General features: G+C 43.7%; 1 protein-coding gene across 1 annotated transcript; it reads right to left on the reverse strand.

Annotated features, from left to right (window-relative positions):
• Positions 1 to 7: 7 nt before the first annotated feature.
• Positions 8 to 27,385, reverse strand: si:ch211-225b11.1 (uncharacterized protein LOC561694 homolog). Its single transcript, XM_035436426.1, has 13 exons — positions 26,471 to 27,385; positions 20,750 to 20,884; positions 14,560 to 14,770; positions 13,857 to 13,989; positions 11,975 to 12,109; positions 11,257 to 11,360; positions 10,744 to 10,868; positions 7,769 to 7,881; positions 6,900 to 7,040; positions 5,620 to 5,719; positions 5,113 to 5,213; positions 4,839 to 5,009; positions 8 to 4,272 (listed from the first exon to the last, which is right to left on the reverse strand). Exons 1-13 carry the CDS (start codon positions 26,715 to 26,717, stop codon positions 4,123 to 4,125), a joined length of 1,866 nt encoding a protein of 621 aa, XP_035292317.1. The 5' UTR covers positions 26,718 to 27,385; the 3' UTR covers positions 8 to 4,122.
• Positions 27,386 to 27,562: the final 177 nt, after the last annotated feature.

Raw genomic sequence — 27,562 nt, forward strand, 5'->3', positions numbered from 1 at the left:
AGAGAAATTATTCCAGTCAAGTTTAATCATGATATGAAAACAAAATACATATTACACAACTATTGAAAATTCTTCAATTATATTAAAAATTAAATGGAAAGGGAACAATTTCAAAAACACAGACACAAAAAAAAATACAAGAAACGGTTAACTGGTACACATACATTATATCCAAAAGCACAAAAAAATGACAGCAAAATAAGTGAATAATGCATAGTTAGGCTATAAATGATAGTCATACAGCAGTACTACCAAAAACCTCTGCACACAATACCATAAGAAATCCTTCATCAATCCTTAAACTAAACCATCTCATCTTGCTTTAAAAAATGGAAGTTGATCCCAACTCTGATGATAGCTATTAGGTGTTTGTTAGAAACATTTTCTTCCCCCCCATAAGAAGCATACTGGGGGCTCTTAAATTTACAACTGAATGAGAATGCACACAAGGATTACAATGGGCCTCATTCACGAAACATGCGTACGATCATATTTGATGGTAAACCGTGTGTTAGAACGTTTCGACAAACATTACGGCATTCATTTTTTTTCCTTATCTATCTGTTTCTTTACGCTAATCACATGAACAGGATTATATATAGCGCGTATAATTTACAAACAGTCAGCATTCACCATCTCATACACCTGGGATATGCACAACATCGAAGGTCTGCACATGTGTCATGAATCCCATATACTGGTTTTCCATAGGAGCATTTTTTAAAAGAAAAAGTAAGAATAATTTAAGAAAGGTTTTGTGAATGGGGCCCATTGAGTCTACTTACACACATCTCACACTATTTGTGTTCTGGCATTACAAAAACAGCGTTTGCCTTTGGGTTTGAAAACAAGCCTGATTTTCAAGCTCGTGAGCACTAAACAAAACAATAATTTATAACAGTTTCCTTTTACATCATCATGGAGCTAGAACAAACAAGGACAAACTCGCACATTAGCTTGCTAAACCAACAAAAAAAAAAGTCTGATTGTTTTTCTTGCAACACCCATGTTTTCTTGCAACACCCATGTTATCTTTTGATAACACATAGTCTGTTAAAACATTTCTTACTGTTAAAAACAGTCGGAGTCCTTCACAAATTCTGCATACAAAGTTCACAGAACTCAAAGACTGGTAAGTTTTTTTTTTCATTACAACTCGAAGTGCATACTGTACACAAGTCGGCTATGATTTATTCTTGCAGAATAATCTGAGCTGACACATTGTACCAGGTTCAGTACTTGTCATAATGTCTTAAAAAGGTGCCACCGGTGCAAACTGTGGAACACAAAGACCGGTTTCTTACCAGTGCTGAATGAGCAAACGCCTCATCTTCAGCTTCTGTCCAAGGCATGTCTTTTTGCCTCAAGTTTTCGTCAGTTTGCTGGAACTTTGCATTACGGAATGGACTTTTTCCACGAGAATTGGCAGTTCTTTTGGCTTACGGGAGCCCAACAGTCAAAATTGCTAAGTGCAGCAAAAAATATCCAGACTTGCCAGAAAATTGACCAGAGCTTGAAGGTGCTCAAAAAAAAAAAAACAGTTTGTAAACATCTGAGACTTCTAGAAAGAGCTAGGATGATGTACAATTTTACTTCAATAATGCCCGACTTGTAATTGCCACTATCAGGGGTGTCATGGGAGGAAATCCCATTACCGTCTGGGTTTTAAGTTCAAGGGTCAAAGACGGTGAAGAGATGAAAAAAGATTAATAGCAAAACGATGGTTGTTTCTCCCACAGGACCAGTCATAAACAGCAAGGCCAATGACATCAAATTATAGATACAAGAACACATAGATTCTGTTGTTTTTAGGAATGGCAAAGATACAGCAATCAGTCGTACTTGTTCAGCTGCTAGTTAGCCACATCAGACACAACAAACCAGAATTTAGGAAATCTTACAAAAGCTATTGTATAGCACAAAAAAGCATGTCAAAAGAGACTACAATAGTCAGGTGACATTTTGAAGCAGGGTTTGTAGAAGAGGCCCTCTTTATAATCAGACCGAACCCTTAAAATTGTGTCATTTGTAATGCATTTGCATCGAATATATTTACTATATATATTAACTGTTCGCAGAAAAAAAAAATACTTGGCTGATTTACTAAGAAGGAATTGTGAGCCCATATTTGCCTGGATTTTTGAAACTCAATGACACGACTGACAAATTTACAGTACAACCAAATTATGAGTTATGCTGGTCACAATTAGAGTACGGAAGACAAAACTGTAAATTGATTCAAAATGGACACTTGCAGAAAGAAACTTAAGATGATCAACAGAAGACACCAAAAAAAGGCGTGTACCAAAGGGTACATGGAACTTTTTTCCACTAAAAGTGCTACTTATTTGACTAGATTCAGTAATTCGAGTGTCTGTCTTTGTTTTAATTTCATACATGTTTTGCCAGTAAATATCATCAGAAGCACACTGATCCTTTAAAGCAAAGCAAGAGCAACATGTGGTTTTCTGTTGAGTCATATTGTGTACGTCATATAAACAATACAAAATGACCCAGACAATAAAGCATTGTTTTGAGTAGCCAGACATCAGCAAAGTTCTGTTTATACAAAATAAACCATATTTTTTTCATTCAACTCTGGTAACACATCAACTATCTGAGAATAATTATAACGTTTTTCTTTGAATTTAGCATGATTTATTCCCTGTACACAAATAAAGCTTTCTTATAATGCACTTGAGGTTTGAAGCAGCTATTAACTCAAAGTTTTAATTCAAGGACTGAGTTCCTTGATCACGAAATAGAACAGGTTTTGGTGCTAAAAATGTATTCCAAATTATTAAGAGTCACCAGAACAACCACAGTAACCAAAGGCACTCATAGTTTCGAGGGCAATATAAATATGACATGACTACAAAATAGGAGTTAGAAAATAATTTGCGCTCCACGCTACACAAAGTCTTTTCTTTACATGCACTTGTCATTTACCTGTAATTATTTGTTAGTAATGTCATTAATGACCCTTGTACACCCCTTAATAAATTCAGTGCAGTCTAATGTATATTATTCAAACATTGCTAGCTGGAGGTAGTTTGTATTGTAAGTTGTACCCTTCTGTTCTCTGATTGGCTCATCCTTTACATGTCGTTTGCTGGCAGCCAATGAAGTGATTACATGTAGAACTGGGGAAAATATCCCCGTGCTTTGGTCATCGGCTATGGCACACATTTTAATTTCCCGAGCCAACCGAGCTGCCGCGTGTAGCCGACTGGATATTTAAGCTAACAGCCATTAACTGTAGTCGTTATGGAAACACACCGGCAGTTCTTCGGGAAGCCACTAGGGGGCCGCCCAAATAAGCCAGACATGCAGGTTTGTTAAACGTGTGGATATGGTACACATAAATAAACATATTTACCTTCTCTTTTCCTCTCTATTGCGTTATTTATTTATTTTTTTTTGAAAAAGAGGGCCACAGTAAGCTTATATGAAAAGCTTGACGATCCAGCCCCACCACCTGCATGCGCATTTGTAAAGCTGGTAAATGTCACATCAGTTCAATCTCTGAAAGAGACCAGGGACCTGACATAGGTTGATATGATTTGATATGTTCCTTGGGGTTTAAAAATGTTTTTTTTTTTTTTCACATTTTATCATATGTGCATGTGGCTACTTAATTGCCTTCGCTGGTACATTCATATCCACTAGCAGACAGGATATGAAAGCCTGGATACTTTCCAAGTGTGTGTGTGTGTGTGTGTGTGTGTGCGCTCTGTCCTCAACCTTGCATCGTGAAATGAAGCCTTCTAAAGTTATTTATGGGCTGCTTCCGGTCTGTGGGTGTGATCGCTGCGTTCATCACGTCGTGCGATGGAGCAAGCCACAAGAGTAACAATCTCCGAAAATGTGTTAAAGAGTTTCACAAGTTCAGACACTTGATTTAATGAGCGAACGCAACACGTTCAGCAGCTCGGGTGCGTGGAGCAGGAGACTGCCCGACGTGAAGGAGGAATGCTTGACACGTAGCTTACTGTTGGTTAGAGTCGTTGGCCGTTCAGTGAAAGACGTGATGTAATTTAGAGGTGAGCACGCTTGCTTAAAGAAGACGCTCCCGTGTAGAGGTTGTTCTGTGTGGATGGGGGGGGGGGGGGGCGACGGTGCTCACACACTGCTGCTCGGGCCGCTGTGGGGGGGTCCGCTGGGGGCGGTGGGGAACAGGGACACGGTTTCGGGCGTGTCCGCTTGGCCTTTCTCCGGTAGGTGGTGGACCATGTCCAGCTCCAGCGTGGGGATGACGGACACCTTCAGCCGCTGAGGGGGACAGAGAAGCACAGCCAGCACTGAGACTGAAGGAGAGATGCCTTCACTGTGGTAAGGGAGGACTGCTTTCCATAATATCGGAAAAACGGGAGTTTGGACTGTTTAAATTAGTGCTTGAAATGTGCCTGGGATGGCCCTCCAATCGTGTGTGTGTGTGTGTATGTGTGTGTGTGTGTGTGCATGAGTGAGTGTGTGTGAGTGTTTGAGCATGTGTGTGAGTGTGTGTGCCTGTATGCGTGTGAGCTTGTGTGTGCCTACGTGTGCATGTGTGCGCATAAGTGTGTGTGAGCATGTGTGTGTGACTGCGTTTGTGTACCTGCGCGTGAGCGTGCGTACCTGTGTGTGTGTGAGCGTGTGTGTGTGACTGCGTTTGTGTACCTGCGTGTCAGTGTGTGTGTGTGACTGCGTTTGTGTACCTGCGTGTGAGCGTGCGTACCTGTGTGCGTGTGAGCATGTGTGTGTGACTGCGTTTGTGTACCTGCGTGTGAGCGTGTGTGTGCGACTGCGTTTGTGTACCTGCGTGCGTACCTGTGTGCGTGTGAGCGTGCGCACTCTACCTGCAGGAAGGAGCCCTTGTGGGAGCAGAGCTCATGCAGGGCTCCCAGGGGGATCCACACGATGGAGACCAGGGAGATGAACCAGCCCAGCACCTCGGCCCACAGCGGGTAGCGGTAGGTCTTCCCGTAGCGGGCCGGGGTGTACTGCACCACGCTGGAGATCAGGATACACTGCAGGGGGGGGAGGAGGAGGGGGAGGGGGGCGCACACGCACCTATCAAAAACCACGCCCGTACCCTGCCCACACAGGAAGGGCTCCGGCGGGCCAACTCACCAGGACCAACAGAGGGGAGGCCACCATCCAGCAGAACCGGAAGAAGATGTTCGGGGGCTTTCCCAGCATCCTCTCCACCAGGCAGGAAAGGCGGCCCACCCCTGCGGCACAGAGAAGCACACAGTCAGCGAGCCGCCAACCATCACAGGGAACACAGTCAACTTTAACAGAGTCATGTGATGTACGCAGCCACCTTCAGTCATGTGACGCATGCAGCCACCTTCAGTCATGTGACACATGCAGCCACCTCCAGAGTCATGTGAATTCACTCATGTAGCACTTTGAGATTGTTCATACAATGACAAGCGCACAATAAATCAGATGTAGTATAATTAGAGCGTGACACGTTCAACCAGCGATTGGCCAGTGATGCTCCTAAATAAAACCTGTTGACCGAAACCATTTCTCTGAGGGACAATTACGCCCCCACCCCGTGGGACCCCCGGCCCCCCGCAGTAGACTGCCCCCCCCCCCCTCCACCAACGTGCCCCTCGTCGGCATGGTTACCAAAAAGCCAGCATGTGGCGAGCACCTCGAAGAAAGCCAGGAACATCAGAGACACCACGGCCGTGTAGTGATCCATCAGCTGAAAGACGTAGATCCCCCCCTGAACAGGAGAGGGCAGCAGAGGACACACGTTAACTTAGTGCAAACTAACAAATGCACTCGGACTACACTACCCAGAAAGCACTTCACGCAAAACTATGATTCTCATTGCTATGACTAAGGCCAAGGACATTGTGTGTAGCCAACTTATCCATAGTCCTAGTAAAGGTAGGTAGAAAGCCATCTTTTGCATTACGTTTCAATTAACTCAGTGCTACCTAGATAACCAAAACAAAAGCATACAAATGAATCCCGGTTGCAACCAAAAAGCCTAGTCTTTAACACCAGAGCAGATAGCAGAAGCTAAAGTACAATCCATTACCAGTAAGATTGGTGAGCTATTATCTCATGTTGATGTGTTGGGAGATAAAGGATTGTAGCGTGACGTAATGGAACAACTTGAGCTGAGTTTCATTTTGCAAGGGACAGTTCTGGGACGGAATATGAACAGTAAATCAGTGCTTTTGATTGTACGGGCATAAGATAATGAAGGCTTTATACCATAAAGTATAGGGACTAACATAGATATTAGCAGAGGATCACCTTTTTTTAAGGTTCACCAGCAGCTGTGCTTTGGCGGGAACCTTCTTATCTGAAACAGTTACAGGCACCGGTAGTGGAGAACCAAGGACTTAGCCCCAAGTTCACAGGTGTGTGAGCCTCTGATAAAGATTCTCGAACAAAAATGGCAAAGGCAAATCACCTTTTTAGCACTTTCGTTCAACACCAGTCCCTCCCACGACCCAAATCTAAACTCTTCTAGAGTCACGTTCTTAAAGGGATATTTCACATGGGTACAAACACGTTATTTTCCAGAGTTCACCATGTTGTATTTTGCCGATGTCGTTAGCAATCGCGCTACATGCATACCGTGGGGGTGAGCTCCACAAAATGACTTGTCTTACACCTGGAATACCCATTTAGGCGTTTACGGCCTGAGAACCACTGGCGTGTTCTGATAGTCCTAAACTATGCTCATTTCAGCAGGAAAAGGGCATCAGGGAAAAAACGCGTAACCGTAAAAAAGGTTAATGCTCGGCACATCGGACAGGAGATGGGGGCTATCGGCTAAACGGCTGAACGCGGTCCAGAACACAAAAAAACCCGCGGCGGCTCCCCCGAAAAAAAAAAGGGAAGTCGCGGGTCGACGACGGGGGCCCGGGGGGTTCCAGAACTCCCACCTGAGTGATGTGCGGAATTCCGAGGAGGAAGCCCACGCCGCACACGACCAGGACGACAAACTCCTTGCGCTTGAGGACTCGCAGAGCCCTGGGGCCGAAGCCGTCCATGATGGACGTCACGGCAACTTCCACCATGGCAAACTGCCGGGAAAAAAAAAACACAACACAAAAAAGCTTCAGCGATTTTAACATCGTGACAGTGTTGTCTCATATCGTGACAGTGTTGTCTCTTATCGTGACAGTGTTGTCTCATATCGTGACAGTGTTGTCTCATATCGTGACAGTGTTGTCTCTTATCGTGACAGTGTTGTCTCTTAACGTGACAGTGTTGTCTCTTATCGTGACAGTGTTGTCTCTTAATCGTTGAATTATTCTCACCTGCTTATCGTCGCTAGACTACCATCTCACCAGGAGTTTGGAATATAAAGTCCTATAAATCAGCTTTTCCTTGGTTTTTTCCTAATCTGCTTGATCTCCGGAATTTCAGTGACCACTTGGGTGGCAAAAAAGGCTGGATATTAATTAAACATTAAAAATAAAAATGAAATTGACCACAGCTAATAGGAATGAAGACTCCATGTCTCCTCCATAAACCTGCTTATTACAGCACAGGTATCATAAACAGGTTGCTTGTTAACCACACTTCACACATATCCACCCTGTTCCACGAGTCTGTGGATGTTATGCACGGTTCACATACTTCACTAAGCTTCTTAGAGTACAGTCTGCTGGAATGTGGAGGCAAACACCTTTCTCTGCACTTTCAAAGAATATGAGTCTGAATGTGTGTGTGTGTGCGCGTGTATGAATGGGTGTGCGAATTGGCGTGTATGTGTGTGTGGGTGTGTGAGGCGTGTGACGCATATCACCTGACTGTCCAGCCCCAGGCAGAGCAGCATAAGGAAGAAAAGAGCAGACCACAGCTGAGACAGAGGCATGGTGGAGAGCACCTCAGGGTACACCACAAACACCAGCCCAGGTCCTGAAACCATAAAACCAAAACCTTTAGGGTACACCACAAACACCAGACCAGGTCCTGAAACCATAAAACCAAAACCTTTAGGGTTCACCACAAACACCAGCCCAGGTCCTGAAACCATAAAACCAAAACCTTTAGGGTTCATCACAAACACCAGCCCAGGTCCTGAAACCATAAAACCAAAACCTTTAGGGTTCATCACAAACACCAGCCCAGGTCCTGAAACCATAAAACCAAAACCTTTAGGGTTCATCACAAACACCAGCCCAGGTCCTGAAACCATAAAACCAAAACCTTTAGGGTTCATCACAAACACCAGCCCAGGTCCTGAAACCATAAAACCAAAACGCTGCATATCGAGACAAAACCTTCCTGGGAAAAAAAAAAAAAACCCAATTGCGTGAGAGATCAGCTCACTGGGCTATTTAAGAGAACAGAGGCCAAAAAAATCATGAGTTTGGGCTTAAGACAGAGATGGCCAATGAGGGTCAAATCTGTTTCTGGTTTTCAAGCCAAATTCTAGCGGTAATTACTCTCTGACATCAGCCCTAACATTCACACCATCTGATATTTAAGCCACATCTTTGATAAGCACGTGGATGACAGCCAAAGACTGTTCTCGCGTCCCTGTGTGAACCTTTTTACTACAATTTAATCTACGAGTGAACCACACTATTGGTGTAAACAGCCAGTTATCTTATTTAGTCAGGGTAATTGGTGGAAACAACAACCTGTGCACACATCAGCCAGTACTGAAAATGCCCCCCTGCCCGGTCTTAAAAGTGGCTCAGGAAGCTAAAAGCAGGCACACATTTTCCCAGACCAGAGTAACCGGCACAGCCACACAAAACTAGAGCGTATGGTGCAGGGCAACGCTGGTCCCGGTCCACCAACGTCTCATTTCCGATTAACAATTTGTTCCCTGAGACTCCAGAGTTATCCACGATCGCCCCCGTACACTTTGGTCAGTCCCACAATGTTTCTCTAAAATGTACCATTAACCCACCACAATTCATCACACACGATCTGAAACTGGTCTGTGCCGGTCGGGAGCTGAATTTTGCACCCGTTCACTGGTTTATTTCAAGTTGTTTTTTTTTTGGTCCCTTGGCTGGCACACATGACCCCCGTCTCAGTCAAGCTCCAAACCCGCCTTTTTTTTACCAAAAAACACAACCAAAATTAAGAATTTTTTTTTCTTGCCGGGTCTTGCATTACCTAAAGCTCAACTTGCACATTTTGAAACTGGGCTTTAAGAGGGACACATTATTCTCATCATGTCGAGTTCCTTTCACCTCTGTGAATATTGAAAAAACAGATTCTAGAGGCACAGTTAAAGTATCTGCAGTTATTTGCTTCTTAGCAAGTGGGTTTTTGTACCCACTGTGGTGTTTGCTTAATAACTGAATATCTTTCAAAACAAGAATGGAACACAAACTTATGTAGACGTTAGAGTAAAATCTGATTGCGAAGTGAATGGAACTAGATTAGGTCCAAAAGTCTTCTGAAAGCCTTGGCTAAAAGTGGATTATTTTCTACTTTTTGAAACAATGCCCGGAAGCTTTAAAAGATTAATGTCCTTTCAACAAAGTTATTTTTTAGTCTTTATTTTGAGATCCTTATCCATTCTCCCACCCATTTGGCAGGGCATAAAAATCTGAAATAAAACGCGCGGGTGCGTGCACCTGATAATGCTTATCAGAACGTTTATTTAAAAAATAAATCGCAAATCTGAGCTGCAACAGAGCAGTATGTGAACTGAACGGGCCGAACGTCTCCACTCCGACAGAGATAAGAAGCAGACGTGGACCCAGACCAATCACAGGCATGGTGATCACCGATTGGCTACAGAAAGAGGAAGTCATAGCCACCCAGGGAGAGGAGAGGATGTGGTCACGGCCTGAAAGGGGAGGTAGAAACCGAAACGTTCTCCTCCAGCGAGAGAAAGTTCGTTTCCCGTGGGAAATCCAAGATGAAATCATAAAAATATTGCCAATAGCTCTTTGAATTGATGTGATCACAAGGTGTGTTTCAGCCTTCTTATATTTACAGTGTACATCTCAGTCAGTTGATTATACTGAACACTTGATCTTTCATCAATGAGCCATTAGCCGTCTTAATTTTGGAACTGAATTCACAGAATATTCATATTTTATCTGAGTTCCCGTGAGCTAGGTGCACCTGGCCCACTAATTCCTGCAGTCACTTTGAAGTTTCCTTGAGGTATCATTTTCAAAATGTTTGATACATCATCAGTTTGCTTCATAACCTCTACTGACAGCACTAACATATTTGAGGGCAGCAGCCGGCCAGCAATCGCTTCTCAGGACTTAATAAATCAAAGGAACAGACAGACAGACGTCGTAATCTCACGAAACTATGTTCTGTATTTTGATCCAATTTCAAAGGTAAGACTAAAGGATAACAGTTGTGACTTGGATAATAGCCGTTCTGTTTTGATACAACTTTCAGAGAAGGAGCAGTAAGTAGTTAGACAAGATCACCTCTCACATCTCTATATGGGCCAACAGACTTCTGGACATTCGGAATTTCTGTCTACAGCAACACTTATGTTGGACGGCAGTGTAGTATAACAGGTAAAAAATTGGGTTTGAAACCAAAAGGTAATAGGTTCGATTCCTGGGTTGGACACTACCATTGTACTGTTGAGCAAGGTACTTTACCTTCACTGCTTCAGTATTTATCCAGCCGTATAGGTGGATGCAATGTAGATGCTGTCTATACAGTTCTGTGAGTCGCCCTGGATAAGAGCGTCCGCTAAATGCCTGTAATGTAACGCAATTTAAGGACTCGAGAGTGAAAGAAAGGAGGAGAAAGGGAGAAAATGGAGAAGGAGGCACCCACCGTCTGTGGCTATGTTGTCGACGGGCAGGTTGTGAATGTGAGCCATGTATCCGATAGCGGAGAATATCACAATGCCGGCAAACAAGCTGGTGGCCGAGTTCGCCAGGGCGACGATCCAGGTGTCCCTGCGTGGAAAAAAACAGCAAAACAAAGGATGCGATGATCGCCAGGTCAAGATTGAAGTGGGTAGACGTGCGCTCGACACCCTCCGAAAATAGATCGTCCCATAAAAGGAGATAAATTGGTCATATTTTCCACTTTTCAAAATATTTTGTACACACACATTGATGATGAAAAAAAATGGATTTAGGCTATGATGCAGTAAGACTACAGTTCTAGGGTTGTGCCCACCTGAGGATCTTGTGCCTACCTGTGCCCACCTGACGTTGTTGTTCCCACCTGAGGATGTTGTGCCCACCTGAGGATCTTGTGTCTACCTGACGTTGTTGTGCCCACCTATGGATGTTGTGCCCACCTGAGGACGTTGTGCCCACCTGATGTTGTTGTGCTTACCTGAGGATGTTGTTGCTGAACTTGTTGTAGCTGGCCATGGAGATCATGGAGCCGAAGCTGACCCCGATGGAGTTGAAGATCTGGGCGGCGGCGTTGACCCACACCTAGACGGGACGGGCAAACACGAGGCCCCAGAGCGGGGTGCCTTAAGGTCAACGTCCGCCTCCCAAAAAAAAAAGCCCCGACTGTGCAGGTACGACCCGTTCCAAAATGATGCACTTTTTCCACGATTTGTTCCAAATTTTCCAAAGATTCGCTTCTCTTTTTTACTATTTACACTTCACATTTATGGTGGTAATTGAATAACCAAGGCAACTCGTACCAACTGTCACAAAAGTCTATCGCTCGAAAAAGTTCCAAGCGGTAAAAAAAAAAAAAAAGAGTTTGACCTTCAGCACAATTACTGTAGTGTCTGTATCAAAGAGGGCAGGTGTTTCTATCAATGTACTAGGCCAGGAAGACTGAGGAGCAGGCCAACAGAGAGACTGCAACACAGCAAGGACCTACAGGCAATAGCTTAGACACCCACACAGCCCATAGCCGTCTTACTGAAGGACACAAGGGTTAGCACAGGAGGCACCTTTTGTGAGCAGACCATCCTGGACAGCTTCATAGTCATACGATGAGGTCATTATTTGGGGAGTGGGGAGGGGTTTGGTAGTTTTCAAGAGGCGGTTGGGGTGGGGGGGGGGGTGTTCGTTTCGCTGAGTCACAGTACCTGGACCTCCAGCAGCTTGCCCCAGACGGGCGTCAGGAAGTAGAGTATCCCGTTCTTGGCCCCGGGAAGCTGCACGTTGTTAATCAGCAGTGCGAACAGAATGAAGTACGGGAACGTGGCTGTGAAGTAGACCACCTGCAACGAGGACACGAAGCACCTTTTAACAGACCCACCCCCACACACAAAATACACCACCTGCAACAAGGACACAAAGCACCTTTTAACAGACCCCCCCACACACACACAAAATACACCACCTGCAACGAGGACACAAAGCACCTTTTAACAGACCCCCCCACACACACACAAAATACACCACCTGCAACGAGGACACGAAGCACCTTTTAACAGACCCACCCCCACACACAAAATACACCACCTGCAACAAGGAAACACCGCTTAGTAACAGACCGCCCCCCCCACACAAAATACACCACCTGCAACAAGGAAACAGCGCTTAGTAACCGACTCCCCCCCCACATAAAATACACCACCCGCAACGAGGAAACGAGACGATTTTCACCGACCCCCCCCCCCAACAAAGTACACCACCTGCAACAAGGAAACAGCGCTTAGTAACCAACTCCCCCCCCACATAAAATACACCACCCGCAACAAGGAAACGAGACGATTTTCACCGACCCCCACACAAAATACACCACCTGCAACGAGGACACGAAGCACCTTTTAACAGACCCACCCCCACACACACAAAATACACCACCTGCAACAAGGAAACAGCGCTTAGTAACAGACCGCCCCCGCCCACACAAAATACACCACCTACAACAAGGAAACAGCACTTAGTAACCAACCCCCCCCCACACAAAATACACCACCTGCAACAAGGAAACAGCGCTTAGTAACCGACCCCCCCCCCCACATAAAAATACACCACCTGCAAAGAGGAAACGAGACTATTTTCACCGAACCCCCCCCCCCCCCCCAACAAAGTACACAACGAGGAAACAGGGCGCTTTTCTCCGAAAAAACCAAGACACAAGATGAGACCCAAATGGTTTCCTAGAACTTCATCTGTCAAATCTCAGCGTGGGCTAAATCTGGGGGAATCCATTTTGTTTAAAATTACGTGCTTGAATCAGCACGGGAGGTCTATCCAAATATTTGGACGCGGACTCTGAGAGCAGCTTTAAGTCCTTTTGTTCGGTTCAATCACCCCGACCCCAAAGGGGGGGGGGGGGGGCATGCCTTCTAAATATTGCACAACTTAACCGAAATTAGGTTAAATTACCCAACTCCCCATTACGTGGGAACACAGAAATGGAAACTGAGGAACACACTGTTACTTTTTTTTTTTACATTTCTTAACCTCACGTTTGTTTATACTGTGCTTAGTCATGGGCGGCATAGCCAGAACAATGAAGGCTAGTCCTCTTCATTTGACCAAAAATACCCTTCAGTTCAAAACGTTCAGCATCTGCACTGGCCGGCTGCAGCCTGCGACTCCTTGAACGTTTTACACTATTTAATATAAAATTAAATATTCACCCTGTAAATCCAGTTTTTTTAAAGGCTTTCCCCCCCTTTTTTTCCCCACAGTTTGGAAAGCCCACTCCTAGTTTTATCAGTGCCACAACCTCCGGTGGCTGATTGCTATGAAAATGTTTAGTTTCCTACTCGACAATGGGGGATATTTAATGTGGCCACACCAATGACGATTCTAAGGATGTTATTCGTTCCCATACTAAGGTTAAATTTATCCGAATTAATTACGATATGCCCTGTTCCTCCCAGGAGTGCCATCCGGCTTGCGAAATTACCCCAACCCCCCTGTGTCCAGCTATTCTACTCATTGAGTGACATTTTTGTGACCGCCTTCATCATATCATCATATACAAAAAGAAAGTGACTCTGCACTGACCTTCCCCGTGGATTTGACCCCTTTAAAAATACACAAGTACACGATGGCCCAGGCCAGAATGAGGAGGCCAAACAGCTCCCAGCGCAGACCGCCCAAGTCTTCGATCCCCCTGGTCATCTTCAGTAACCTACGGCTGAAACACAAGCAATCGGACACCATGCAAAATCCGGTTCTTCATGCCCGGGTTATTTTACTTCAAAGCATCTAGACTGGTGTTTTTTTTTTTGGGGGGGGGGGGGGGGGGGGTGGGTGGCATGGGCTTAAAAATGTATCACTGATGGTGATGATAGTAACAGAAAATGGAATTGAATCGCGCTTCCTTGCACTTCCATGAATCAGCAGGCAACCAAAATGGCAGCCTGATGAAAACTCAATTTCCCACAATCCATCTCTGAACTGATTAATGCCAGATTGTTCCCGACCCAGCCAGTCATGAGAGCAATGAAAACCGGCTGGGAATAATGCGCTTTTTAGCAAAAGAAATCTCTGACAGCTCAGGAATTGATCCCCTTCCTGGAAATCAAAACCTGAGGCACAGAACAGTTGGCACTGTAGTGTATGGAGCGGGGGAGGGGGCGGGGGGCGGGGGGGTTTTCCAGGAATGCCAACAGTGCAATTTTGGAATTGAAGCAAAAACAAAAAAAAAAAACAATAAGCAATACAATATTGTGAACAGTTTGCTTTAGGACAAACGACGACTCACTCAAAAAACTGCTGGCTCGCGGACTGAAGGTCCGTGGAGTTGCCGGGGAAACCGGTGGAACAGTTGGCCAAAACGTTCCAGGTGTTGTTGCAGGACTGCCAGGGCAGGGCGCTCCCGAAAGTGTTGAAGAGGTAATAGAGGGTCCAGGTCATGAGGACATTGTAATAGGTGCTGAGAACATAGGAGATGACAATGGTGGCCAGCCCCACACCTGGAGAGCAACGTAAAAACGGAAGTCAGGAAGCCGGACTAGCACGCTAATGATGTCGCTGTCGTTGCTGCAGAAGTTGTTGCATGCTCCTTCTGCTTTTGTGTTTTCCTATGTTACCTCTTTCGAAGGGTAGGCCTTCATAAGTAATGGCCTAAAGTGACCGTGTGAAGTGACAAAACCTCTGAGAGCAAAACACTGGCGTCAGTACATCTCTCCTACTTTCTCCCTCCAACTTTACCCCATCCGATTCAACGACGCTTTTGAGATTTGAGAAACTGAGGCTGCACCTTGTTCACATTATCCAACTGACTAAAAGAGACATACATACAATCAGATCCAGAGTTACTGGCATCCTTGATAAAGATAACTCAAAAAAAAAAAAGAACTACAAAAAAACTACATAAAATAAACAGATTGGGGGTGGGGGGGAGGGGGGGGGTGGGATTAGTTTAAAAAAAAAAAAAAACACTAATTGAGTCAGAGCCATGCCATTGCTTAAAACATTTCTAAACCTCATCAGCACAACCTTGACCTCAGTGGGAGGAAGTACAGCTGAGCAGAGTCATGTCTGGAAGACCTTGGGCTCAGAAAACAAAGTGACACACAGTTTGAGCAGTGAGAGGGAAGTTGTGTGTGGAACAAGGGTACCTATTGAGGAGATGAACCCTAATCAGACCGGTCTGGCTATAAATGATAAAGTCAAACGGGGCTGAGGACGGGGGGGGGGGGGGGGGGGGAGTTGGAGCGTCAGCTACAATGCAACCAATTCATGTACACAGCCCAGATGGACTTGCAACCACAAGCAAACAAAAAAAAAACCGTGCGACCGTGAATCAGCAGTTCTGCATCGTTCTTGCTGACATACAGACTCACAGGAAAGAGGAAGTGATCCTCTGTTGACTCAGAGTGAACTCTGACCAGCCACACTCGACGGCACTTCTTCGTTTATACGGTACGCTGCAGTTACGGGCGGCTCGGCCGCAGCGGTGCAAGCTGGAGTCATCGACCCAGCGTAAAGGTCAAAGTGTCAGAGGCACGCGCTCGCAGCAAACACCGGCAAACCCAGCACACTGGGACGGCCTTGCGCAGTGAATGCTTCATCGATAGCCTGCAGCCCGGGAAAGACCGCGATGCGGGGTCTCGTGTGTGTGTCTGCGTGTCTGTCTGTGTGTCTGTGTGTGACTGTCCAGGACATCCTAAGCCATTTATATTCCAATGACAACATTAATATCCAATTCTGTTGTATATTAGTAAATTCCCTTTTTAAAAAAAAAAAAAAATAGATACATTTTAAAAAAGCCAACTACCCTGATATAGAAAAGTGTGGCAAGTAGATTATCAGACCCAACATAGGTCGGAAAGGCCCAGGCCCCAAATTCGAACCCAGGAGCTTCTTGCTGTGAGGTGACAGTGCTACCCACTGCACCACCCTGTGCAGAGAACAGCGAATTGAATAACAAATCTGTAAACATCTCTGTATGAATGCAGTGAAGCAGGCAAAACAGCAGACTGAAATAATAAGCCCCTGCAAAAAGCTTTAAAAAAAAAAAACACCCTGTACGGTGCGCTATGTGAATCTTTTGTTATCGGCCTTTTGTTCCGACCCTCGCGCTGCAGAACTTGTTCAAACAGCGGAGTGCCACGGGTTCGTTTTGGCCAACAGCGGAATACCCCATGCTTGCATTACGCCACCCCCCCCCCCCCCCCCCCCCCCGTCACATCACGTCCCCGGGTGCTGGCTGCTCATTCAGTCGGTCCTAAAAAGCACGAACGCGCGGGAACTCCCCCTTCCTGAGTATCGTACCGTGAGAGAGGAACTAGCTTAGGCTAATCCGGCCGTGGAGATATCCATCAATTCTGCTATTTGAGAGGGTCAGGCTGTTCCACCATCACCGACAAACAAATTTCCACCACCTCAGCCATCCTCCACAACACACACACACACACACACACTGAAACAACCTTTGTTTGTTCTCTGGTATTTTTTTATTTTTATTTTTATTTTTTTTTAAATGTGCATTAAAAGAACTCAAAGTGATTAAATTAAAATTAAAATAAATTTCAATAAGTACACCTGTGGGAAAAAAAAAGTTTTTTTTTGTGTTTTTTTTTCATTAATTCTCTGCAGTGGAGTCTGGTTTTGACTAATAAGTAGTCTCCGCACTCTGGGTTGTATTTATCAGCGTCAACCCAGAAACACAGACAATATGGCTACTATGTGGCTCTCTGTTTAATAAATAGGAGCTTAGAAAAATAACTTGTACAGTAAAAATAAATAATTTTTTTAAACTAAAGTGAAACTGCCTGTCTGAATGGTAAACAGAATCCTGTAAATTGTAAAAACGAATTGTGAGCCAAAGACAGCAAAAAAAACAAAAAACTTTCCAAACATCAACATCACGATATAAATAAATAAAGGGGCTTGCTTGCACTTTTCAATACAGGACACTGACTGAATAGACCAGTCCAAAATTAAATAAAGGCTTTTAAAAAAAATAAAGTGTTTGTTTGTAAGGAACAATATAAAATTTTTTTACATCTGCCGGATTTATTTTCTTCCATTTCACTGACCAAACAATTCACCACCTGTACATTCCAGTTCTGCCATTTGTGTGACATTAGAACAAATTTTTCATAGAATTACATTAGATTGCACTGGTTTCATAAAAGAATTCTAAGCCAAGCGTGAAATTATATACTGTACACCTGGCAACAGAGAAGTTGAAAGATAATTTATTTATTTTTATTACCAAATTCTCCATACAGGGCACAGTTGGCACAAAAATTATTATTGTTATTTTATTGCAATGAACTGACAGAAAAGAAAACTGACGTACCACTTGCATTGGAAGAACATCAGCAAACCGCCCACCCATTATACTACACTGGTGATAGGTTAGATTCCCAGGCAGGACAATGCCGTTGTAGCCTTGAGCAAGGCACTTGCATTGCTTCAGTATGCTGTATATCCAGCTGTGTAAATGGATGCAATGTAAATGCGATGTAAAAAAAGTTGTGTAAGTCGCTCTGGATAAGAGCGTCTGCTAAATGTCATGTAATGCAATGCAATGTCAGTGTTGCCGCAAAACGTCATACCTCCAAAAACATTTATGCTTAAGGACAGGAAATAAAAAAGCTCTTCTCTCCCATTCAGCAACGTAGCATCAGGGTTTAAACTCGTGGGGTTTTGAATCAACGTTATTAGTTGTGTTATGAAGCCTATATAATACACGAGGCAAAATGGAAATTTCTTGGCATGTTAAAAATCTTTTTTTTTTTTTTTTTTTTTTTTAATGGACATTTGAGGTTTTTGCATAACATCGACTAATTCAAACAATTTCATTCCTATAAGCAATGTACACAAACACACACATGCTCAAGAACACATCAGAGGAGAAAATAAAAAGCTGAAATATTTAATTCTCGGTAGTCCATCACGATAACACGCAATGTGTGTGCCTTGGTTCTCCCAAGAGAAGTTATTAAAACACGGCAAATCCCTTCTGTGTAATTAGGAAACGGCAGCTCACTAGACGACGGTCAGAAACGGACAAAACGATAGAACACAATTAGAGCGACTTGCTAGAGAGATTACAGGTAATAGCCTTGTGGTAATCCCTCTCTACAGCAGTTGGCATTGTGTTTGTGCATTCAAATATTGCATTACAGATTACATTACACTACACCAGGAAACTAGAGAGGAACTCCAAAGGAAGACTTTTCTTATTTCTACTTAATGGTATTTATTCAGTGCCTCTGGTAACAAAATCTACAAAAACAAGCGTAAAAATAACAAAAGAACCTACACGCTCAGAGTCTATTTTTTTTTTCACGTCAAAAATAATAATGATAAAAAAATATGGAAAACAGGGCATAGGTGTTCATCAGGAAGATGTAATTGGTATCAACACGAAGAACTGCCTGATATTTTTACGACTGTGATGAATATTTCTAGTGCAAAATAACTGGGACTATGTACTAAGGCACTTGGCGGGAAAAGCAGAAGAGGACGGTGAAAACGATAGATTTGTATGTACTTGTACAGTAAGTTAACTGTGTTATGTTGAGTATAGTTCAGATCTGTTAGAAGCCAGAAAACCAATAAGCACCATTTTGTTTTTTTGTTTTTTTTTTGCAATGACAGGCATATGACATTTACCACGTGATACAATATAGCAAAAGAAATATACATAAAGTACTACCTGATTTAGGCCCTTATCACTGAGTCACTATCGGGCTGAAATGAGTGATAAATTCAAGTTTTGACCGGGTAGACTTTCTCTGTCTCAGAAGAGATAAAAAAAACTAAGGAGAAAAGGTCTTCAGGTTAGAACAGGCAAAACCAAATACCGTTGCCCAAGAAAGGTGATGACTGTTGATGGCTTGGTTTTTCGCTTTTGGGGTCACAAATTTAACCGAGCGTTCGTCCCGTGTTCTGCATATCCACACTACGTTCCAGTTCAGATGTGACGGAACAGCTTTTGTTCAGCTAATTCATATCTTTTCAGTGGAAACAAAAAATACATATATGGGTTGGTCATACCTGAGAAAATGGTTTTATCGTACAGTACGGAGACCAGTGAGTGACCACAGCCATACACATTAAATAAGACTGCCTTCCTATTGGCTGAAGGGTCCAAAATTAAATAAATGTACTTTTGTGTGGAACGGTCACACACACAGTTGTCAGGCAGGTGGGCGTACAAAAGAGCCTTTGTTGTTTGCGACAGTGAAACCATTTCAACAAGAAAAATGTCATTGCCTGGCATGATTAAATGATTCGAAACAAGCAGGATACAATACTGTGGATATCCAGAACGCATGTTAAATAGAAATTTATTGTTTGGTTTTTGATTGGAGTTCAATGATTTGCTAAACGATTTGTCGCCACACAAGCTTACATGTAGGGTAAGACTGAAAGACTGACTGGCAATTTTGAACGGTTCAGCAAGATAATCAACCATCAACAGATCATCAGAAATCATTAGGTCAGGTGACAGGTCGAGATTTCTATTGGAAAAACACAAATCTAACACACAGAATTATAAAAAAATAATAATAATTTGAGGATCACACAATGGACAAAGACAGAGGTTATGTCCACAGATAATTTCTGTGTTTCTGTTTAAACCACAGCCCAGCAAAGAGACAAAAGCGTTCTGCTCAATGCATACCTTCTCTCGCCACTGTTTTGCATTTTTTCTTCCCACGTTTCTTCCCCTTTCTGTCTCCTCACTTGCTATTTTTTTTTGGGATAGGGGGTTGGGGGTGGTAGGTTATGTACTGTACTGGCTCAAGCACTGTAAATGTACAAATACTCCCACTCTTGAAAATTGTTGTTTTACTAGAGAGGGTTAGGCTGTACACTTTTTTAGATCAATACCCCATTGCTGGAAAAAAGAAATCCTCTTGCATGAACATGGATGTTGTTTCGGAAAAAGAAGTTTTTGGCTGCCATGCTTATCTTGCATGAAAAATTAGCCATATAACCCGATGCCGTGGATTACACATGACACTTTGTGAAAACTCCTGTCTTTCTCAGTTACATTCATCACAACACAGAGCTCAAACAATGGCCGTTGCTACACAACCCATTTCCAAAACAGTGCAGTCAGTGACCCAAAATGCACTTCTACATTCCCGACCCCCACCCCCACCTCACCTCACATTAACACACAGAGTTGTCTATGACCCCTCCCATCCCAATGATGACTCATAAACCTCTCTTATTTTATTCAGCCTTTATTTTATCAGGCAGGTCAATTAAGGTTGATATCTCAATTTACCAAGGCAGCTGTGGCTCTTAAAGGCACAGAGCGCTCAATGACCATTTGCTGGGCTGTTCCATGCAACACAGAAGGGACCAAAAAAAACAACAAAAAAAAACAAAAAAAAAAAAAAAAGGTTCAGGCGCCAGATGCAAGATTTTCCTGCTCCTCGCGTCCGGCCTGAACGCTCCACTGGAGACAGTTCTCTCACCTTTCAGCAGGGGGCAGACTTTAGCCAGGGCGTGTACGGGCCCCAGGCGGGTGTACTGCCCAATGGCAAACTCCATGAACAGCAGCGGGATGCCGCACAGAAACAGCATGACCAGGTACGGCACGAGGAAGGCACCTGGAGAAGGACAGTGTCGTGGATTAGTTCACCCTAAAAATCACAGGTTTATTTTATTTACACAGCCCTGTGGTAACCAGCCCTGCTCCTGGAAATCCACCGCCCTGTAGGTTTTCATTCCAACCCTAACAAAGCACACCTAGAGATCTAGTTGAGCTGCTAATTCGTAAGAGCCACGTGTGTCAAATGAAAATGAAAACCTACAGGATGGTAGATCTCCAGGTGGTGGTTACCACTGCTATAGCCTATTGTACAGATGTCACGCGGTTGCATTTGGGCAGAGGTTGGTTCAGTCTCTTCCCTCCAAAAATCAAGGTGGGGGGGGAGGGGTTTGTACACAGTTCAGAGGCAGCAATGTAGGCGCCTGGAACGGCATTTTGATCGGCGACAGAATCGGCCCAGTTCCTGTGCAAGGCCCTGATAAGAGCACGCCCTGTAAGGTCCCGCCCCTGGCCTTCCCAGCTGGGGCACCAGCGCACTTTTCCCTGCCCCTTATCACGCCAGCACTGCACCGCAGAACCAACATTACACAAACACACCTTCTCAGAGCAGGGCGGCCCAACCCTCTTCCTGGAGCCCAACCATCCTGTAGGGTTCTCTCCCCCTCCCCCCCGCCCTCCATTTCAACCCTAATTTCGCACACCTGATTCAATGAATTATCAGCAGAACAGCATCTTCAGCTGTTGAATGAGGCTCTGTTGGGGTTGGAGTGAAACCCTGCGGAACAGGGGATCCTGAGGGACAGGGCTGGGCCGCCCCCCTGCTCTGCAGCCTCTGGAGATAAGACGCGCTCGGCCTTCGAGATTCCGACGTGAGGAGGTCTGACAGGGGAACCCGCCCTCCCTCACACCGGTAACAATGGGACAATAGAAAGTGAGCCGCACTACAGCAAGTGCCTATGCAGTGCAATGCAAAATACGGGGGACAACATTCAAGTGAATGTTAAAAGCACGTGCTCAATTCAATTTTATCGGTACAGCACTTTTTACAGACACTCTGTCACCATGCTCTGTATACTTCATTTTCAGCTGGGAAGACCTTTTCTGGTAGTCTGTTTTGCTATTTTTATGTTATTTTTCTATTTTTTTTTAATAGTCTACTGTAAAGTTTTTATAAACTTTATTACAGGGGTACTGCTGGTTTTCTTTTCCACCTGATAGTTAATTTCTCAATTAATGCCACTGATTGTGCCAGAGATTTAAGTCACCTGGGGTCCCAGGTTCAAACCAGTTCTGACCGGAAGGGAACGAACCAAAATCATCAGCACTGCTGGCGTCAAGGGACAGATTTGAATAGCCCGGCTTTCTCTCCCCCCCCCCCCCCCCCCCCCCCCATTTTAAATAAAATGCAAATAAAACCACAGTAAGAAGAGAAAAATGTACAGGAAGAGCACAGCTGTAAAACTTTCACGGCAGATTTTACATTTGCATGAAAACCAGGCCTGTACTGTATGACTCGTCACACTGTCAGTCTTTGGCCATGTTGTTACATTACATTACATTACAGGCGTTTGGCAGACGCTCTTATCCAGAGCAACGATTGTTTATTGTACCTCAGGTCAGAGACACGGGATAGCCTGAACACCTTGTTCTCGGATTCTGCTGATGTAACGTGCACTGGCATGGGGCATTCTGGGAAATATAGGTCAGTGTCTATATCTTCGATGGAGTAATTCCTAAATGTAAAACTAATCATTTGAATGGCGCGTGAGGTAAGAAGTGTCTTCAAAACCACAACACGCCAATAATTCAGCACAACCTTTAAGACACACTGTTCAGCTTCAGTTTAAAAAAGTTTAAAACAGCTCAGCAGTCCGCCTGCACTTATCCCGTTAAAAAAAGGAAGGGGAAAGCAAAAACACAGACTTCCTGCTGAATACATTTCCAAGCACGCACACCAAAACACTGGTTGCTAGGCAATGCTTTTTGCTGTGTCATTCTACCACACGTGAATTCACACCCACGGCAGCCAGCACCAGGCTACAACTGACTGTGCCTTGCAAAACCACTTCAGACATGCTGGTTCATACATTTTCTTACGGTTATACCAGCTAAATAATAAACAGGCTACCAGTGGTTAAGCCAATGTCCTCTACAACCGTGTGGTTGAGAAATCAATATGAAATGTGTGCTAATACTTTATTATATTAAATCAACAGAAGCATATTAGCTACCACCGCTATTGGGGAAAGGATGAACATGTGATGCGCATGGACGTCTATTCACTCACACGTTTAGGCAATGTTTCCACATCATTTTAGACTTATCTACCAACAGAAACCCGTCTTGCCCATTTCTTCATTAAAATTTATCATCACACCACAAAATAAATTGTAGTTAATATACTTTGTAGACACCTCTGCCCAAAATTGAGAAATGATTCCACAAATTATTTCTTGTGCTCACACAATCAGTTACTGGATTAGTAATCCATTTGTTTATCGTTTAAAATTATTTTCCATTTGTTTTGCTTAATTTCTCAACCCCTTCTAAAGTTTTAGAGATCACAGAATAAACAGTCAAACTCTCTGGCTTCGATCCCTTCCACTGGATATTCCTTCCATATACACAGGCATAAGAGGAAAATATAGGCTATTACTTCTAGCTGCAAATTTTAATAGTATTTATTTATTTATTTTTTTTAAGTGCACAGTTCCTTTGGTTTTTAAATTGTATATAAAAATGTATTGCTGACTCTTCAAATACAGCTCAAAATAACTTTCTGCAGCAGACAAAAAAACATGCCGGTGAAGTTCTGTTCGTACAGTGCTTTTTGTGCATGTGTGTCGTGGGACTCCATGTACCGTAGGGGCTGCGAAGAAAAATAAATTGCACAACGATATATCGCAATCAGTGGAGGCTTTAACTATCACTCAAACAGGAAACACTTAGACAGGATAGTTTACACACACAATGTGTGTCTATTAGTGTCCCATGCTTGCTGTGAAAACAACACTTGAAAAAAAACAAAATAAATAAATTTGTAAACTGACTGAAGAGCTGTTTTCTGTTTGTGTGTACACTTTTGGTGGAAGGTTTGTTCTGGGCGAACTCCAGTAATTATAATCTCTATCCAGTCAATAAGGCGTGATGATTTTTGAAAAATGTCTCATTTGTTTTGAAAATATTCTGTGTTTAAGGAAACAGGGGAAACTGCAGATTAATAAACTTTTAACAAAAAAGGGTTGAGACTTGCATGAATTTTCAATAGCACCATAATGCAATGGGACCATGTCATTTCCAGGTCCAAACGACTGCACACAGTGCACCTGAAAGCCTTATCCTCAGAGTCTGCTGTTGCCGTTTAGAATGAGGCCTGCTGGTAAATGTAGTGTCTAGATCAGTGGTAGCCAATCCAGTTTCTGGAGATCCACTATCCTGTAGGTTTCCACTAAAACCCTAACAAAAGCACACCTCATTCAACAGCTAGCGACCTTCGTTGAGCTGCTAATTAGCAGAGTCCATGCGTGCCAAATTAGGGTTTACAGGGGGGATAACCTACAGGGATGGTAGATCTCCGGGAACAGGGCTGGCTACCACAGGTCTAGATCATCAATGGCATAAGACCCAACTAGCCTAAAGCTTTAAAGGGTGGTTCACATTTACACAAGCCTATCAAGTGTTAACAGCAATGCGAGAGGATCTTTTTTTTTTTTTTTTTTCCCACCGCAGGCTTATGTTAATGTCAGTAAATCAGATTATGTAGCTACTACACTGGGGGTTCGTGGGATAGCCCTTTGAAGTAAAGGGCTTGAGAAGCAGAAGTGCTTCACTGGGCATCAGCATCATGGAAGTTGACAGGCTCACGAGGGGAAAAGAAGAAAAAAATAAAAAGGACTAGGACCGCAGACCTGGCATGTCTTTGCGTGGGATAAATCCCGCATATACGGTTTAATCCTTAAATGTACAGGCCACTAAATTCCTCAAAAAATACAAAATAAAATGGCAGCAATGCTTCACAGGTTATCGTGCGGGAATTATTAGAGTATTTGCTGTTTGTGTATACTTTTTCCATATATGCACAGATGAAAAAACACCGAGAGCCTAATGTTTTGGCATTTAACGGGCAAACATTTAACGCAGACATTTTTTGAGTTGAAAACACTCAGACCAACGGACGTAGCTTGATGTGTGCAGAAACATCACGGAGACTCGTTCCTCTACCCAAGATATCAAAAAGGATAGTTTGAGGAAGAATTCTTTGTCAGTGAATAATGTGCACATTTTGGACTCCTTGGTGGCTCATCGTGTGGAAGGCCTGCTTGCCTGTCTGCATTCTTCCAAATTTATAGCGGAGGTTGCGGCGATGGACAGTGATAAATTACGTCCAAAATGTGGAGACAAGGGGAAGAAAGAAGAAATTGTTTTTAATATAATATATTTAATTTAATATAATATATTTAAAATAACATTGGGGGACCTCTCATGTCCGCTGTCCTGGAGCACATTAGTTTGACTAGGCAACCATTTAATCAGACAGGTTGCCATTTGCCTGCCTGTTATCTTGTGAACAGGTTAATGGATCAGTTAGTCGTGTTAGGGCTGTTTCTTTCTTGAATGCCAAGTGTAGTGCAGATTACATTACATTACATGTAGCCTATTAATAAGCAGATACTATTATGGTGCAATGCTCATTATGGAACAGTTATTCATAGCCATGAACATCAAGTCCAGTTCACACAGTAAAGCAGTTCTCATTGGATGACTCTGAAATGCAGAGAGACCCTTAATACGTAACATTCCACTATCAAGCAGACGTTCTCATACACCGATAATGATACGGCGTTTTTAACATTTTTTGTGTAGCCTAGTCATAGGTCGATATTTTCTATAGTTATACCTACAACGCAAACCAGACGTTTCCTCGTCATGTTCATTGACTCTAGCCTGCACGCTTTATGCATTATCTGATGAGCATACTCGTAGATTACAGTAGTTGTCAGTGCATACTATTTATGACCCCGTTGAATGAGGTGCACTATCTGCAGCACTGTCTTCTCCAATGACATAGTACAAAGACCACATCGCATAGTTACATGGACCTTCATCTGAGTAATAACGGCGTCGGTAAGAGCTCATTATATGAATACATTTTATGCAACAGAACCGACAGCATATGACTAACAGATTGAGTTTTCGAACGCTGGGCAGAAATCGAGGAACACGGAGAAGACGGGGTACTTAGGTAATACCCTGTGATCTACACGCGGATTCAGCACCTTCTTATACAATTGTTACGTATGGAAGAGACATGGGCAGATAGGCCTATATACGCGGCGTGGCAGGGTGACGGCTCCAGTTTCTCTGACAAATAATCTGGCAAATGACACATTCTGAGATGGTCTGCCCAAAATTAACCCAATTGCAGTGACAATGGTAGTAGCGGACGCCCTGCATCCAAATTCTCCACAAACCGCACTAGTCTATATGATGTGCTGCTGAAAAGGTTTGTCTTTTACATCAGTTTTTTTTTTTTTTTTGAGTAGCCGTTCTTTCGTGACATACATTGTTATCGTCGTATAGCCTACATATTGTCTACAACCACACTACAGTTTGCCTATTCAATAGCAAGCTTGATGTTTCTTACCTCCACCGCTCCTGTAACAAAGGTAGGGAAACCGCCACACGTTTCCAAGGCCAACCGCATACCCTACAGACGCGAGAACGAACTCCAGACGCCGACTCCAGGTCTCTCTCCCTGAAGTTGCGTGATTCCCATCCTCCGGCACCACCAACTCACTGTTTAAGCTAGGTTTCAAAGTTAACTCAATTTCCTCCTTGCAGCCCCCATTGTGAACCGAAGTGGACTCCGTATTTTCGGAACCCACTCCCATTTTGATTTTTAAATAGTACAGGCACAATTGTCTAGGTTATAAATAGGCTATTCACAAATAGCCTATTATTTAGGTTACTGTTTTTTAAATCGGGAAAGTATGCTATTGTGCCAGCGAGATGCTTTCAGAAAATATAGCCTATAATTCGTTTTAAGGCAGACAGACTAGACAGCAACAGGACGAATTCAAAGGTGTTAACCATCCAACGAAATATGTACGGTCGCAGCCTATGTAATTGCAGCCTAAATAAAATTGGCGTTAAAAACTCTGTAAATTGTACAAAAAAATATTTTGCTATGAAATACACTGAAATGTTATACGCAAATGTATGCCATAATTGTCCGTGACTATAAAACTCTACGCATACGAGCCGAATTCAACCGCAGCTATGCCTGTACAATTTACGCGATGCACATATAGCGGAGCTAACAGTAAGACTAAAGCGCGCTAACTGCCTACAACAACCAATTAATCGGATGTTAATCCGAGGTCAACAGATAGGCTACATTCGCCTGTGTACTCGATTATGTTACACAATTTTCGTTACCCGCCCCTGTGTGCCGTAGTTTCCTGTAAAAGCTATCGCATAGTCGCTCTCTGCTCTGCTCTCTGGATCTGGCCTTCTTATACAGATCTGTGGATCCAGCGTGGTCGCCGGTTTCGCCCGCAGCTGCCAACGTCATAGCGGACAGTTTGGAGGCGTGTTTTAAGTGCTGCGTGTATTCGGTTTCACTCCACACCGTTTCCCCCCCCGACCAGGCCGTATAGTCGCGCTAATCATTGCCGGTGATATGCAGGGACCTTCTCCCTCTTTTTCCCCCACGCAATTGCAACTTTCAGAGATG

This window comes from Anguilla anguilla, chromosome 10, assembly GCF_013347855.1.
Source record: "Anguilla anguilla isolate fAngAng1 chromosome 10, fAngAng1.pri, whole genome shotgun sequence".
Taxonomy (NCBI): domain Eukaryota; kingdom Metazoa; phylum Chordata; class Actinopteri; order Anguilliformes; family Anguillidae; genus Anguilla; species Anguilla anguilla.